Source organism: Canis lupus, chromosome 1 (assembly GCF_003254725.2).
Source record: "Canis lupus dingo isolate Sandy chromosome 1, ASM325472v2, whole genome shotgun sequence".
Taxonomy (NCBI): Eukaryota; Metazoa; Chordata; class Mammalia; order Carnivora; family Canidae; genus Canis; species Canis lupus.
This window is the reverse complement of record NC_064243.1, coordinates 69479060-69494070: the sequence shown is the minus strand read 5'-3', so window position 1 is coordinate 69494070 and position 15011 is coordinate 69479060. Positions and strand designations below refer to the sequence as shown.

Below are 15011 nucleotides of genomic sequence, written 5' to 3'. Positions count from 1 at the left end.
CTTTCCTGAACCCAGACAGCAACTTCACTGTATTAACTAATTCTTTTTTTTTTTTAATTTTTATTTATTTATGATAGTCACACAGAGAGAGAGAGAGGCAGAGACACAGACAGAGGGAGAAGCAGGCTCCATGCACCGGGAGCCCGATGTGGGATTCGATCCCGGGTCTCCAGGATCGCGCCCTGGGCCAAAGGCAGGCGCCAAACCGCTGCGCCACCCAGGGATCCCTAATTCTTTTTTTCTTAAAGATGTTATCTATTTATTCATGACACAGAGAGAGGCAGAGACCCAGGCAGAGGGAGAAGCAGGCTCCCTGCAGGAGCCGGATGGGGGACTGCATCCTGTGACCCCAGGGTCAGCCCTGGGCTGAAGGCAGGGCTCAACCGCTGAGCCCCGGGGCGCCCCTATTAATTAATTCCTATTGGCACTACTTCTGACAACATGTAATTAAGAATAAAAATAAAAGTAAACCTCAGGATATTCTGCAATATAAGGAGGAAAGGTATATATATGGTATATTTATATAATATAATGTCATATATATGACAGATATATATATAATATAACGTCAGATTTATGTTTCATAAGCATTAACTGAATCAACCATAACACGAGATTAGAAAACTGAAAAATTCAAGACAGGAATTTTTAAACTGGCTTTTAACTGTGCAAATAATTAGCATATCATTTAACCTCTCCTCGAGGACAGGAGTCTGGTTCCCAGCACTAAGGTTCTTCTCTGTTCTGGAAGGCTATGGTTTCATGCTGTAGGTTACAGCTACTCTCAGCCCAGGATTTCCAGGAATGGTCTTCACATTGCAAACTTCTTTTTTTGATGAAGATGATTCACTAAATACACAATTAAATGTAATTTCTCTTCTACAGATTTCATAAGAGTCTCCATACACCCAAAAATTTCAACTCAAAATAATAGAGACATTCCTAGGTCTGCATTTTTGTTAGTTTGAGAAACAAACCATAGATAGGTTGGGAATAGTGGTTAAAAAAAAAAAAAAAAAAAAGATTCCCCACTGCCCCTGCCATCACATGTCCCTCCTCAAATTTGAAGAGCTACCCTACAGAACGACCTAAAAAGTAGTCATCATTTCCCCAATTGTTTGGGAATACAACAGGGTGTAACCGACCTGAACAGCAGAGGATCTGAGCCCCTCCCCGCCCTTCCCTCTCTCACAAAAACAATCAAGTAGCTGAACAAGAATAAATGCTAAGGTTTACTGGGCACTTACTATAGCCAGGCCCTTGCTCACTCCTTTACATTTACACATTCGTTTCATCCCTACCACAGTTCTGTGACGTAGGTGGCATTTCTATCCCTTATTTACAGCTGGAAACAGTTGAGCTCAGAAAAGTAACTAAACCAAAACCTCTCAGACACTATAGGACGACAATGGGATTTGAACTCCATTTTTTCGGCTGCACAAAGCCTGAGCATCTCACCCCAGAGGTCTTAGTATTAAACACAATTTGCATGTGGTATCAGGTATACGCCTTATGAGGCAACTTACTACAATTTCAGAATGTGCAGAAAAGTAGCTATTTAACCAAGCTCAACGATAATATGTTTAAATGTCTTGGTTTCTCATGTTTGGTCACCAAATTCCTTTATTAGTAGGGCAAGAGTAATATAATCGTCCTCTAAGGCAGAACCCTTACTAGAGCGGGGGCCTAGCTCTGGGGCCTGCGCACCGTGGGGAGGCCTGTCCAGAGCACAGAGACCCCAGAATGGCCCCTGCAAGCAGGCACCTTCCAGGGGAAACAGCAGCTCATCCCACTCATGAGTAACCCCTGAGAACATTAATGGGATTTTATTAGGAGATTAACAGACTCCTTTCAGTCACTAGAGAGATGTACCATAACTAGAAGATTTTTTAAAAAGTTGACCCGAATGAGCAAAATACCTGATACGATACCAGGTTCGTGACTTTATTTTTTTTTATTTTTTTATTTTTTTTCCAGGTTTGTGACTTTAAAGCTATGACTTTTCCGCGTTTTCTTTTCTCACAGGCCTCGCTGTGAACAAACTGTTGCTGGGACGGATACCTGTATGTTGCGGTTGCTTGGATTCTTGTTAAAATGGTAGGAGGGGAACCAAACAGCAGGAGGGGGTGGCAGCCGCCTCTTCCCCATGGGCTGTCAAGTATCAGCTCTGACAATATTGTCTCTACTGGGAAAAGAGAATTCTTAACTATGACCCAAACTCTATTCTCTGTATCACTCGGTGACATTATTTTCAATCTGAAAACATATATATTTGAATTTTGGAGCAGCCTCACTATATAAAAATCTGACTCAAAGTAAAGAATAAGTCTCACTGTAAGATTATGAAGCTGTCCAGATCACCACCTCTTCTGAGGCCTCCAATTCATCAATTAAAGCTGGGTTTGACAATTTACAGAAATGCGTGAGAAAGGAAAGAAAAAAGTAAATGTTCCTTTATTAACCAGAGTAGACAGAAAGAGGACATTAAACCATGAAGTGTAAAGAAAGGGAAAAAATAATTTTAGCCTCTTAGGAGGGATATGTCTCAGGAGACATGCCTTCAAGCATAAGGGACACACTTTGGGAAGATTTCATTATACAGAAGATTTCATTATTATATTCATTATTCCGTAAGGCACACTTACGGAAACTGTTATGCCAAGAAATGTCACGGTTTCAGTGAAAATGTACCTAAGTTCAAGAAATGCTTGACAATTCATGAAAACGCGACTCATAATAATTGGGATGCTCTGGAATATATCGCAATTTTTTATGTTGACATCGGGGTGCCAAAAGACAGTCAATCAGGGCCTGAAGAAGGCTGGATGCATATACTCAATATTGTATTCTGTTTCTCTATGTTCTTAGAAAACCAAACTTCAATTCTCGATAATCAATCCACAAAGCATATATCATCCAGACCCAGCAGTTGCTCCTCTAGTCTTTACCTCCTGCTACATGTTTGCAGCCGTTTTGTAACCAAAGGGCAAGGTTCTGAAGCTACATGATTAAATATTGATCTTTGAGAGCTGTTCTTATGAATGTCTGTAAGGAAAAGAGGCTGAAAAAGTTATAACTGAAAAACTTTATGGATTACTTATAAATCTCATGGCAAATCCTGTTTTTAATTTACTAAGTAAAAGAACCTTGATCTAACTATGAAATTTGGAAGCCAAGAATATTGTTTTATTACCATGTTACTCATATTTTCTTTTTTTTTTTTAAAGATTTTATTTATTTATTCATGAGAGACACACACAGAGAGAGAGAGAGAGAGAGGCAGAGAGAGAAGCAGGCTCCATGCAGGGAGCCGACGTGGGACTTGATTCCGGGTCCAAAGGCAGGTGCTAACCCGCTGAGCCACCTGGGCTAACCCCCCAACTTTAAACAATGTATGTAGTCGTGGCCCTTCCCTTAATTGCTAAGAAATAAATTAGGGAGGAGAACTTATCTTCCTGCTCAGGGAACAGACAACAGTAGAACTCTTGAGGTAGTAGCCTGGAGGAGGGGCTGACAGGTCACATGATTACTAGGACGCCTCCAATCTCTATTATACCATGTTATCAGGTCACTTTGATTGCAGCCACTATTTATTAAGCACTTGTGTGTGCTAATAATGATGACCACAGAGGCTCTCGAGGTGAAGTTAACTTTTGAGACGAGGATAAGTGAGAGAGGAAAGCCAGGGCCAGATGGGGTAGGAGGCAGACATCTGCAGGCGGGAGGGGCAGGGGCATCGTGGTAAGTCCCACTGGACGGTTCTATTAAGGCGACGCAGCAACAGGAGAACAAAGGCCAGCAACAGTCGTCTGTTCCAGTTAGCTGCCGTTCAGGCCTGCTTCCACACTGTCCTTCTTTTCAGGCATTAACAATGAAACCACAAAACCTGACATGAGTTATTTAACTCAAGGACAAGTTAAATAATTGCACCTTTTTTTTTAAAAAAAAAAAGCAAAGAATATACTTAATCTGCTGGCCAGTATTTGTATTATCTGACATAGCTGCCTTCTTATTCAACTGCTTTTAATCCTTTAATGCCCTGAGCCTTTTGAAGACAAAGCAACATCCTTCACAGCAAGGAAAAATGTATTTCAGGAAAGCCAGGAGGACCCAATGAGTAGATTTTATTCACAGTTTAACAATGTAAACAGCAAAAACTTGGTTGTAATGGTTTCTAATTTACTGGGGGTTTTCACAGTTCCTAATTATTCTTTATCTGGAATATCCTCAATCTATCTTTAGCTCTAAAAGTGCTCCACTGGGATCCCTGGGGGCTCAGGGGTTGAGCATCTGCCTTCAGCCCAGGGCATGACCCCGGGGTCCTGGGATGGAGTCCCACGTCAGGCTCCTTGCATGGAGCCCGCTTCTCCCTCTGCCTGTGTCTCTGCCTCTCTCTCTCTCTCTCTCTCTGTGTCTCTCATGAATAAATAAATAAAATCTTTTAAAAATAAAATAAAAGTGCTCCACTGCTTGACCTTGGGCAAGACAACAGTCACATTGCCTGCTATATAAAAGACTGAAAGATTTCAAATAAAAGGTGTTTTAATAACTCCATGCACTATTATTCAAGTTTTTTTTCCCCCTCTAATAACAGTGAAAGGGATGAGGAAGAATGAAATTAAATCCCAAAATAATGAAAAGGAAATTCTCTTATAGTAGATGAAAGGTGGTGAGATCAGGATTGGCTTTGGCAGGTCTCAGTACCCGCCGTGATCTGCTGGCCCAGGGTAACATTCCTCCGCTACGCAATGTCAGTGCTCATTCTGTTTATGGACACTTCTAGCGTTTGATGACTGTTGTTTAAATACCCATAAAACCAGGGCACCTGGCTGGCTCTGTCCAAAGAGCAAGTGACTCTCAATCTTGGGGTCAGAAGTTTGATCCCCATTTGGGTGTACAGATTATTAAAATAAATAAACTGAAAAAAAAAAAGTTTAAATACCCATAAAACCAAAATACTGACAATGTGTAAACCAAAGGCAAAAGAAATGTAGATAAATTTAAATGTCCTTACACCTTTGCAGTCCCAAGGACAAGTACTGGAGATATCCCCCAAGGAACTCACAACTGCCTTAATGTCAATGCTTTGCTTAGAGGCAAAAAAAAAAGCAACCTTCTCTTGGCATTAGCTGGGTCTTAGCTAGGTGACCTTGGGGATCCCGTAGGTCCTCTTTAACAGATGAAAATCCTTTTGGAGACTTCCTTTATCTCTGCTTTTCCCCACTTAAAAGTAGATAATCAATAGCTCCTCACGATCCCAGTGCAGCTCTTTCTGCTCAAAGGTCCTGTTCCTGTGCTTTAATAAAACCACCTTTTCTTGCACCAAAAACGTCCCAAGAATTCTTTCTTGACCGTTTACTCCCGAACCCCAACATCACATCACTATGACTATTTTCTGTTAATACATTTCTTATTTCACATCCAAAATGTGTATCTGGTGCATGCAGCTGCTTAGTAACAAAAAACTCTTGATTCAAACAGTTAAAAAATAAAGAAACTCGTTATCTCCTATAATCAGAGAACACAGTGGCTTGAAGGTGGTTACTTCGGTGGCTTAACAAGATTGAGATTCACCTTTCCGGTCGCCCATACACGGTACCTATGTTCGTCGGCCCCTGGGGTCCCCTGGTTCGGATGGCGGCTAAGTCCTGGCGTCACATGCATACCCCGTAATTTCCAGCTAAAAAATGACATTCTCTTCCTGATGAAGTCTCTAGGTCTCACCCAAAAGACTGTTGTCTGAGGCCCCAAGTGGGTTTCCCCTCAAATATCAGAATTGGGTCACATGCCACTTCCTAAACTGATTCCGGGCAGGAAGAACGGGATCAGTCACCAGCAGGCCTAAGCCGGTGGCCGATGTCACCCCCCAGGGAGGGAGGAGGGAAGACAAGGGATGACCATGATCTGCTGGTGGTCAATTAAGATTTAGTAGAGTTAGTGAAAGGGCCGATGAATAATTTTGCATAGCAGGAAAGGTTAGAAGCTCTAAAAAGTAGATAATTGAAAAAGAATGCCATGCTAGGAAAAAACAAAGAGCAAAACTAAATGTCGCCCCGTATAGCTGGGGACAAGCCTCCCGGGCAATGAGTAGACTCCGATCTTCAGTCCTCGTGGTTTTTACCAGAACAAGCTTCTCTGCAAAAGAAGCAAACCTGCACCGTAAAGGAGCATTTTTTTTTATATATATATAAGATTTTTACTTATTTATTTGACAGAGAGACAGGGCACGAGTGGGGACAGAGACGAGTGAGAAGCGGACTCCTGGCTGAGCAGGGAGTGGGATACAGATGCAGGGCTCCATCCCAGGACCCCATTCCCAGGACCCGGGATCATGACCTGAGCCACTCGGGCGTCCCCAGGAGGGGACGTCTTTATGCCACAGCTGTCCTGATCCCATAGACCAAGAAGAAACAATGAACAGATGTGTCATATTTGCTTAATCAACTTCCACCACCTTTTATTTTAGGCCCTTGGTTTCAGATCTCCTTCCTCCCTCGGCAACAGTCACCCTGGGTGCTAACCTGGTGTGACGCCCCAGGCTCCCAGTGCCCCTCCGTGACGTTATTCACACCCACAGCTTTAACTACGCACCTAATGCTGCTGAATCCTAAATCCATCTCCCGGATGGGTCGTCTATGCCCCACATCTCCTCTGGGGAAAGTCACCTCACTGGGCCACAGGTATTTTAATACGTCTAATAGGTCAAAAATCAAATTCATCTTCTTGTCTCCAAAATCTGTTTTCTCTTTTATCCCCGACATTGGTGGGGGCCCTACCGTTGACCCAGCGGTCACACCCCAAATATGGGAGCCCTCCTAGACCTCTCCCCTGCCATAATCTGCCAGGTCATGACCTGAGCCCAAGGCAGACGCTCACCCCTAAGCCCCGCAGGGGCCTCCCCTTAACTCCCTCTTCAGCCCTCCCTGTCCTAGGCTTTAGGATTCTATACACATTGGGGCACCTGGTGGCACCATCGGTGAAGTGACCGACTCTTGGTTTCTGCTCAGGTCGTGTTCTCAAGGTCATGAGACCGAGACCCACACCAGGCTTTGTACTCAGTGTGGAGTCTGCTTAAGACTCTTCTCCACCCCCTGCTCTCTCTCCCTCTCTCTGTCTCCCTCTAAAATAAACAGAATCTCAAAAAAAGGAAAAAGAATTCTACGGACACTGTAATAAACACGGCAACAATGGGCCCTAACAGTGGGCACGGGTGAGTGAGCGCGGAGGTGAGTCAGGCACGAGGCCAGGTGCTTTCCTTGCAGTAACTCATCCAGTCGCCACAGCATCCTCACGAGCGGACCATCATTATAAGCCCACGTTATACTGGGGTAAGGGCCGTTGAGTCATGCGTGCAAGGCTACCAAGCTGGAGGGTCTGTCTCACTCTGGGAACGTCTGGGTTCCTGTGCTTCTCCCTCCCTAGTGCGGGCACTGGCCCTCCACTGTTCTACATCCTCTCTTAATTCCTTAGTGCTCCGCTGATACGGAGATGAACTTCGTGAGCTTTACGTATTTGTCTCCTGTGACTTTGTCACATTATCAAATGGGGTTTTACAAAACCACACTCCACTAAAGGGGACAGGCCGCCAACTTCGTCGTGTTTTTCCTACAGCCAGGAAAAAAATCAAGAGAAGTTTTTTTTATCCTCCCGTTGTACTTACATATATAAATGACATAAATATATATGCAATGGAAACTATCACCTAAATACGTAAGTTAAAAGCACGATATATATCCATGCGTTTTATTTCTTGAATGCACCAATATTAATCACAGGCCATTAAAGGAAAGCATTAAGGGTAACGCAAGTCTGTAACTACTTGAAATGGGTGTTCTGATGTTAGGACAGTAAGCATACCATGGCGATAAGCATTCTAATAGGACCACAGCTCATAGAGGACATATTACTAGTACAGCTATTAATATGAATAACTAACATTTTTATGACATTATGTGTTAGGCACCGTACTAAGCACCTTTAGACCATTAACTAATGTGGTGAAAACGTGTATTCGGTCAAGCGATAGGCTAGTGAGTCATAACCTTTGGCAACCAGAAGGGTCTCCTACACTAGTTTTACAGCACATCTTAGTGCCTTGGTTTGACCACGGACTCTGCACTCTAATATTATCATCCACGTAGTGTTTTTTTTTTTTTCTTTTTACTAGAAATTCAGTATTTACTTTCATATTTTCTAAAATACACTTAAAACCAAAGGCTCTACAAGTAAATCATAAAATAACACAAATTGCTATTGCATCACTCTCACACCGATGCTTATTGTCAGATCGTTATATTCACCGCAGAGCACTGCTCCTTTAATACTCAGGGTTCCTACGGCACCTAATATAAATCGTAAGGTTTGAAACCAGGCCAACAGATGGTTGCATTTTCAAAATAGCCTGAGCCGCAGCTTCCACTTTGTGTTAGCATCAAGATTAATAGCTGATACGCCAGTTAAAATACAATGAGCCATCACTAAGATTAATTTTCTCAGTTACTTAATCTGAGGCTTCCTCTAACTCAAGCAAATGTAAAGAAATAAGCTGAGAGTTCCAATTATCAGTTGCTTTTTATTTTTACTAAGGGTATATGACAATGAAATTTCAAACACTTTCTTTTTAGAAGGCACAGTTCACCAAAGAAATGCTTAAGAGGAGGACAGTTATATTACGAAAGGGAACAATATGGGCCCTTGAGTAATTTTAACACATCAAAGGCTCCCCTTTTTCAAGAGCATTCTGCTTTCGAGGCAAGATGACACAGTCCCAGCCAAATCTGGACAGTCTTGGCTTTCTTTCTTCTTCCTTTTTTTAAATCCCAGCCTAGTACCCTCACAAGGGTACATTTAAATGATCAATTACATGGTCACTCAATTTCTGTGTCAGAAAGTAAATAAATAATTAAATACTCTGTACTCAGCAATGATTAATTTACTTGATAATTTTGAACAGAGGAAATTTCCAACTGCTCAAGTTTTCAAGTGAAAAAAAAAATGTACAGTTTTCTCAGATGATAAACTGTCTTTTCACTTCTCCCTCTCCTAACACGCTCGAAATAGATCCGTCTTAATTGGTCTAAGCAGAGATGAAATTTTCTTAATCATCTTCCCTGTCAGCCTGTGCAGAAGAAAACAAGGCAAACTTTTGGTCCTGCCCACCACAAAAGAGACATTCTATATTATAGAATCTCAATTTCACATAATTAGGATTTTTAAATGAGTCATTTGTATAGATATGCTACTGTCAGTCTGGGGTGTTTTTGCACTTGTTACATTTTTACCACAGAATTAAATGGAAACTAAAGAGGGATGGAGAAAATAGTAGATAGCTGTGCAGCCATCAAAATTAATTTGTTGGGAGGAAAGGTTGGAAATATTGATCAAAATTGGGTTTGGAGCGGGGCACCTGGGTGGCTCAGTCCATTGAGCATCCAACTCTCGATTTCAGCACAGCTCATCAGGGTCCCGAGTGAGACCCGTGTCAGGTTCCTGCTCTGAGTGTGAAGCCTGCTTAGGATTCTCCCTTTCTCTCCCTCTCCCTTTGCCTTTCCTTCCCCCACTCATGATCCCATGCACTCTCTCCATAAAGAAATAATAATAGTAATTAAGTTTGGAGAGTTGTCTCAGGATTTCATGGTTTTCTTGGACCATGAACTGAAGCAGCAATTTGTAAATATTTTGGCCTCAGGAACACTTTACAGTCTTAAAAATTACTAACAATCTCCCCATCTTCCTCCCCAAAGAACTTTAGCTTATGTGGGTTATTGATTCTCAATATTTACTATATTCAATATTAAAACAGAATTTTCTGAAAATTTACTAATTCATTTCAAAATATAAACCCATATGATAAGTAATAAAATATTATTAAGAGCATTTTTATGAAAAAAAAACTATATTTTTAGTTAAAATAATTATAGGGTAGCCCGGGGGGCTCAGTGGTTTAGCGCCGCCTTCAGCCCAAGGCCTGATCCTGGAGACCCGGGATAGATTCCCATGTCGGGCTCCCTGCATGGAGCCTTCTTCTCCTTCTGCCTGTGTCTCTGCCTCTCTCTCTGTCTCTGTGTCTCTCATGAATAAATAAAATCTTTAAAAAAAATGTTTGTTTTTTTTTAAAGTCTTTACAGTGAGAAGAATGGCATAAATTTACATTTTTGCAATTTTCTTTAATGTCTGGCATAATCATAGACAACTTTATCCTCTTGTCTGATTCTGCTTTCAGTCTGTTGCAATATATGGTTTCATTTACAGCCTAAGAAAATCCAGCCTCACATAGATACAAATTTTTTAAACAGGGGAGAATAATAGCCTTTTCGGATAATCGTGGACAGTCTTCTTTGATATTATACCCAAACTCAACAACCTGTAGTTTCTTAAAAGTTGAGCTGCAATATGGAATCTTAAAACTTGATAACTTTTCTTATTCTTTACAGTCAAATATTTTGGTATCTTGAACTTTCAAAGGATCTTTTATCTATCCACATCTTTATAACACTTATTGGTCATTTAAAAAATACTGAGTTATGCAGATTTTCCATATTTTGACATACTTCATTACACAACATCCAATGAAAACCACATTAGGGTACCTGGGTGGCTCAGTAAGTGGGGCATTTGACTCTTGATGTCAGCTCAGGTCATGATCTCAGGGCCACGAGATCAAGCACATGGCAGGTTCTGCACTCAGCAGGGAATCTGCTTCAGATTCTCTCCCTCTGCCTCTCTCCTCCAGCTCACTCACTCTCTCTCTAAAATAAATATATCTTAAAAAAAGAATTTAAAACCCAAGGGAAGTGCAGCTCTGTAAATTATCAGGACATTAAATCATTCTTAGATAAGCACAGTGAGGCACATTTTTCTACAGCAAAAAGTAAATGGTTCACATGAGAAAACTAAACAGTCAAGCATACGTCTATAGCCAATACTCCTTCCCACAAAGCGGACCTTCAAGAGAACATGTTATTTAAGCAAAACAAATATTTCCAAAATAAACATTTTAAAAATTTGTTATTTATCGTTGATCTAAGTTTCAGATTGGAAGGATTCTAGAAAGCTCTAAGATTTTTGTGCTACTTATGTCTTTCACTTAAGGAAGAAAAATTGTTGACTTCCTTCTCTCTCTACCCCTTCATGCTGCAACAGCCAATGGGTCGATTACATGGACAATATTATCTTCCATAAAGAAGACCCTCATACCTACATACTTAACTAGGTGAAATCCTGAAGTGGACAACTCCGTGCTTTGGGAGCTCTGTCCTAAGGGGAAAACATACTGAAGATTAAGCCATCAAAGTTAGGGCACGTGGGTGGCTCAGTGGTTGAGCATCTGCCTTCAGCCCCAGTCGTGGCCCCAGGGTCCCGGGATCGAGTCCCACATCGGGCTTCCTGCATGGAGCCTGCTTCTACCTCTGCCTGGGTCTCTGCCTCTCTCTAGGCCTTTCATGAATAAATAAAATCTTAAAAAAAAAAAAAAAAAGCCATCAAAGTCAGAGCTGAGGATTTCCCCAGATGTACCCCTGAAAGTCTTTATCTTCTGACTGAACCACCACCTAGAAACAACTACTAGAAATCCCCTGGTGAACCAAGTCAAACCTTTTAAGACTGACATGACTGTCTTAGCCGTCCAGGTCTCTAAAGGGGGATTCTCAAGTAAGATACATTTGGATGGAATAAATTCATTGACTCACATCACTTAGACTTCTCATAGTGTTTCAGCCCATAGAGTTTGAATCTGGTATCTTGCTGGTATCTCTGAATCTGGTCTGACCTGGGGGGCATTGGATACAGCCTGAATTGACTATAGTTGCATCGACTTAACTTACCTAATCATGACCCTTTTTTCTCTTATAACCATATCTGTGCACAACTAAATGCTTCTATTTGAGTCAATGGCTGGCCCAAGCCTAACCCCCTCATTGCCTCTGTGTTAGAGTCTGAAACTAATTCAAAGCCTTATCTTCAGGATCCAATCCTTTGTCATTATGTGAAGTACTAAACTGCATCCTCTTTTATCCCACATCTACTTACTCAGTATTTTTTTATTACGTATCCAGTGTCTCAGTATGTTTGACTGTGTGCATCTCCTTTCCTACTCCTTCACCTACTCCTCTACACATACCTAGCAAGCTCCCTGCCATAGTTCCCTCTGCTAACTAGACTGCAGGTTCAGTCAAGTACAGTTTTTGTAGTGTGCCTCCATTCATTAATATTGCCTCCAGCCTGCTCCCCAACTCTTTGCTTCTTTCCCCCATAAATCACACCTGCTGCTCTTGGAAGGTGTCCTTTCCCTGCTCTTCATCTGTCTACTCAGTCTCATCCTCTTCTTCCGAGCTCTCCTCACCCCCACACTAGAAGGTAAAATCCTAAGTTTCTTCCACTGCGTCCTCACAGAGCCCACTACTGTTAGGGGCAAACCCCTGTTCATCTATTCCTCCTTCCTCTCCATTTCTCACTGCCCACTGACTGTCACTCTTAAGGACTTCTCTGTATCTCACAATACCAAAGAAATGCACACATGCATTGTATGTGCTTAATAACACTCATTAAATCAATGTTGAATAATTATTTAAATCAAAAAATAGTTGAGGTTCCCCGAAAATAATGGTTTTCACCTCTACTTACAAAAGTAATAACAAAATATGCTGGCCTGCAAAACAAAAAACAAAAACCTCTAGACCTTTCCAAATTCCCCACTGCCTCCTCTAAGATACGTCTGACGGCTGAAAGTAAACTAGTCTTTGCAAGCATTAAATTGCTCATCAACCTTACAAAGGGCGTCATTTAGTCAATTCCCTTCCCTAAGGAAATACAAAAGGAATACAGCTGCGGGAGAAAGATTAATTCACCCAACTCTAGTAAGTAGCTCACTGAGAGCAGCTTCTACCACTCTAGGGTATCTGAGCCATGTTTCATTTCTGGTTTCACCAAGAAAACCTTTTTTCTTTCTAAGTTTGAATTTTTGCCAATTAATGCAGTTAGGTTTACAATGAGTTGGAGCCCAATATTAAGTAATATTAATTAATCTTCACCCAAAGTTTGGACTATGAGAGAACTAAATGGAGAACCTTTTCTGGTATCTGAAAATATGAACATCACCTCCATATCCTATCAAACTCCCCTAACACTCACATAGAGGTATATGATGGTTGAAGATGGAGAGGAAAATGCTCGGCCTGGAAATATAAAGCAGGCACAGAGAACAGCAATAACTGGCAGGGGAAATCCAAATGCAGATGCCTCTAGGAGCCAAGCATGTAGTGTGAATGTGTTCAGCAAATTTATGGTAAGAACAACAGTGAGGGGGTGATAAAAGGCAGCTACCTCTAAGGTCAGTGTGCCGACAGCCCCATCCAGAAAACTGTTACCATGCAAGAATGTAGAACTAGTGTCACATCTTCTGACTGTTCAGAAGACAGCGGGAACCCAGATTTTTTTTACATAAAATTACCCCAATGTTGGCAAGTTATTAAAATTAGAAAAAAATAAAGCAGAACTCTGTGCAATGAAATAAAAAATGAAAGGCTGCTAATTTATGATCTCTGGAACACAGAGTTGGGGTCTAGAAAATATTTTAAAATATATTGCTAAAATGAAATCTCTGCTTCATTCTCACTTTTAGTGACTAGATTTCTGTATTAATCTTCTGGGTTTGAGCACTTATATTAATGATCATATCAGGTAGGTTAAAAGCTCAAATGCAAAAGCAACAACAAAAGCACTGGAAAAAATATAAATGAGTATGTATCAAATCTCTGATTTGGAGATGACTCTTAGAATTAAAGAAATCACAGAGGAGTTTTTAATCTATAGTTTAACAAAACTTAAGAATATTTATTGTGAAAAATGCCTTGTGACCAAAATTAAATGTAAAATAAAATCTGGAGAATATTTGAGCTGATATGACAAAGGGCGAATTGTCTTTACTGTAAACAACAAAACAAAACAAACAGAACCTTCAGAAACTGATAAAAGACACAAAAATAATAAATTCTAGCACCTTATTAACAAGGATGATTTGCTGTTGCCAGCTTCTAATCCAGTTCAAAGCAGGGCTTTGACATCTAGGGCTGAGATATCTGCCAAACCACACAAGTACAACACAATGAGCTCTCAAAAACCTAAAAAGTACTAGAAGAAAGGGAGTGCCACAAAAGATCCAACAAATAGAAGAATTCATACCTGAGGAACTAGAGATTTTAAAAATATGAAAAGTCTTGTTTGGAAAAATGTTTATTTAGCTCTTCTATCCATTTAAAAATCAGATTAGTTGTATTTTTGTTCAAAATGGCTAATAGACACATGACAATGTCACTCACCATTAGGGACATTGCAAATCAAAACTACAATGCCGTATCACCTCACACTTGTAAGAATGGCTATCATCAAAAGACAAGAGGCAACAGGTGCCAGCAAAGCTATGGTGAAAATGGAGCCCTTATGCACTTTTGGTGGGACTGTAAATCAGTCCAATGACTATAAGAAAGAATATGGAGGTTCACCCAAAAATTAAAAATAGAAATACCATATGACCCAGTAGTTCCCCTACTGGATATAAACCCAGAGAAATGAGAATAGGATTTTGACAAGCTATATGAACTCCCATGTTTATCACAGTATTATTCACAATAGCCAAAATATGAAAACAACCTAAATGCCCAACAATGGATGAATGGATAAGAAAGATGTGGTACATACACAAAATGGAATATTATTCAGCCATCAAAAAGGAGGATATCCTTCCACTTGCAACAACATGGATGGGCCCCAAGCACATTATTTGCTAAGCAAGGTAATTCACAGAAAAACAAGTACTGTATGATGCCACTTATAGATGGAATCTAATAAAGCTGTAAAAAACAATAAAATGGTGGTTCTCAGAAAATTGGTGGGTAGGAGAGTAAGATTAATAGTATTTTAAGGTGTACAAACTTATACCTTATTTACTACTTGTAAATAAGCAATCAAGACCTAATTACAGTATAATGAATATAGACAAAAATATTATACTGTAA

At 40.6% G+C, this 15011-nt stretch overlaps 1 protein-coding gene and 1 long non-coding RNA gene across 8 annotated transcripts in view; one reads left to right on the top strand and one right to left on the bottom strand.

The window, feature by feature from the left end:
* The window catches only part of AKAP7 (A-kinase anchoring protein 7), a 127658-nt gene that overhangs the window by 39831 nt on the left and 72816 nt on the right, over window positions 1–15011 (bottom strand). Inside the window, exon 8 of one of the 7 annotated variants that reach the window (XM_035707633.2) lies at window positions 3947–14846. The exons of the other annotated variants lie outside the window; for them this stretch is intronic. Coding sequence (XP_035563526.2) covers window positions 14794–14846 — 53 coding nt within the window. The 3' untranslated portion in view covers window positions 3947–14793. Of the gene's footprint in view, window positions 1–3946; window positions 14847–15011 lie in introns of those variants that run through there. 7 annotated transcript variants of the gene reach the window in all.
* Window positions 7193–15011, top strand: part of LOC118352634 (uncharacterized) — a 35482-nt gene continuing 27663 nt past the window's right edge. Inside the window, exon 1 of the long non-coding RNA XR_004810074.2 lies at window positions 7193–7328. This is a non-coding gene — a long non-coding RNA (uncharacterized LOC118352634). The remainder of the gene's footprint in view (window positions 7329–15011) is intronic.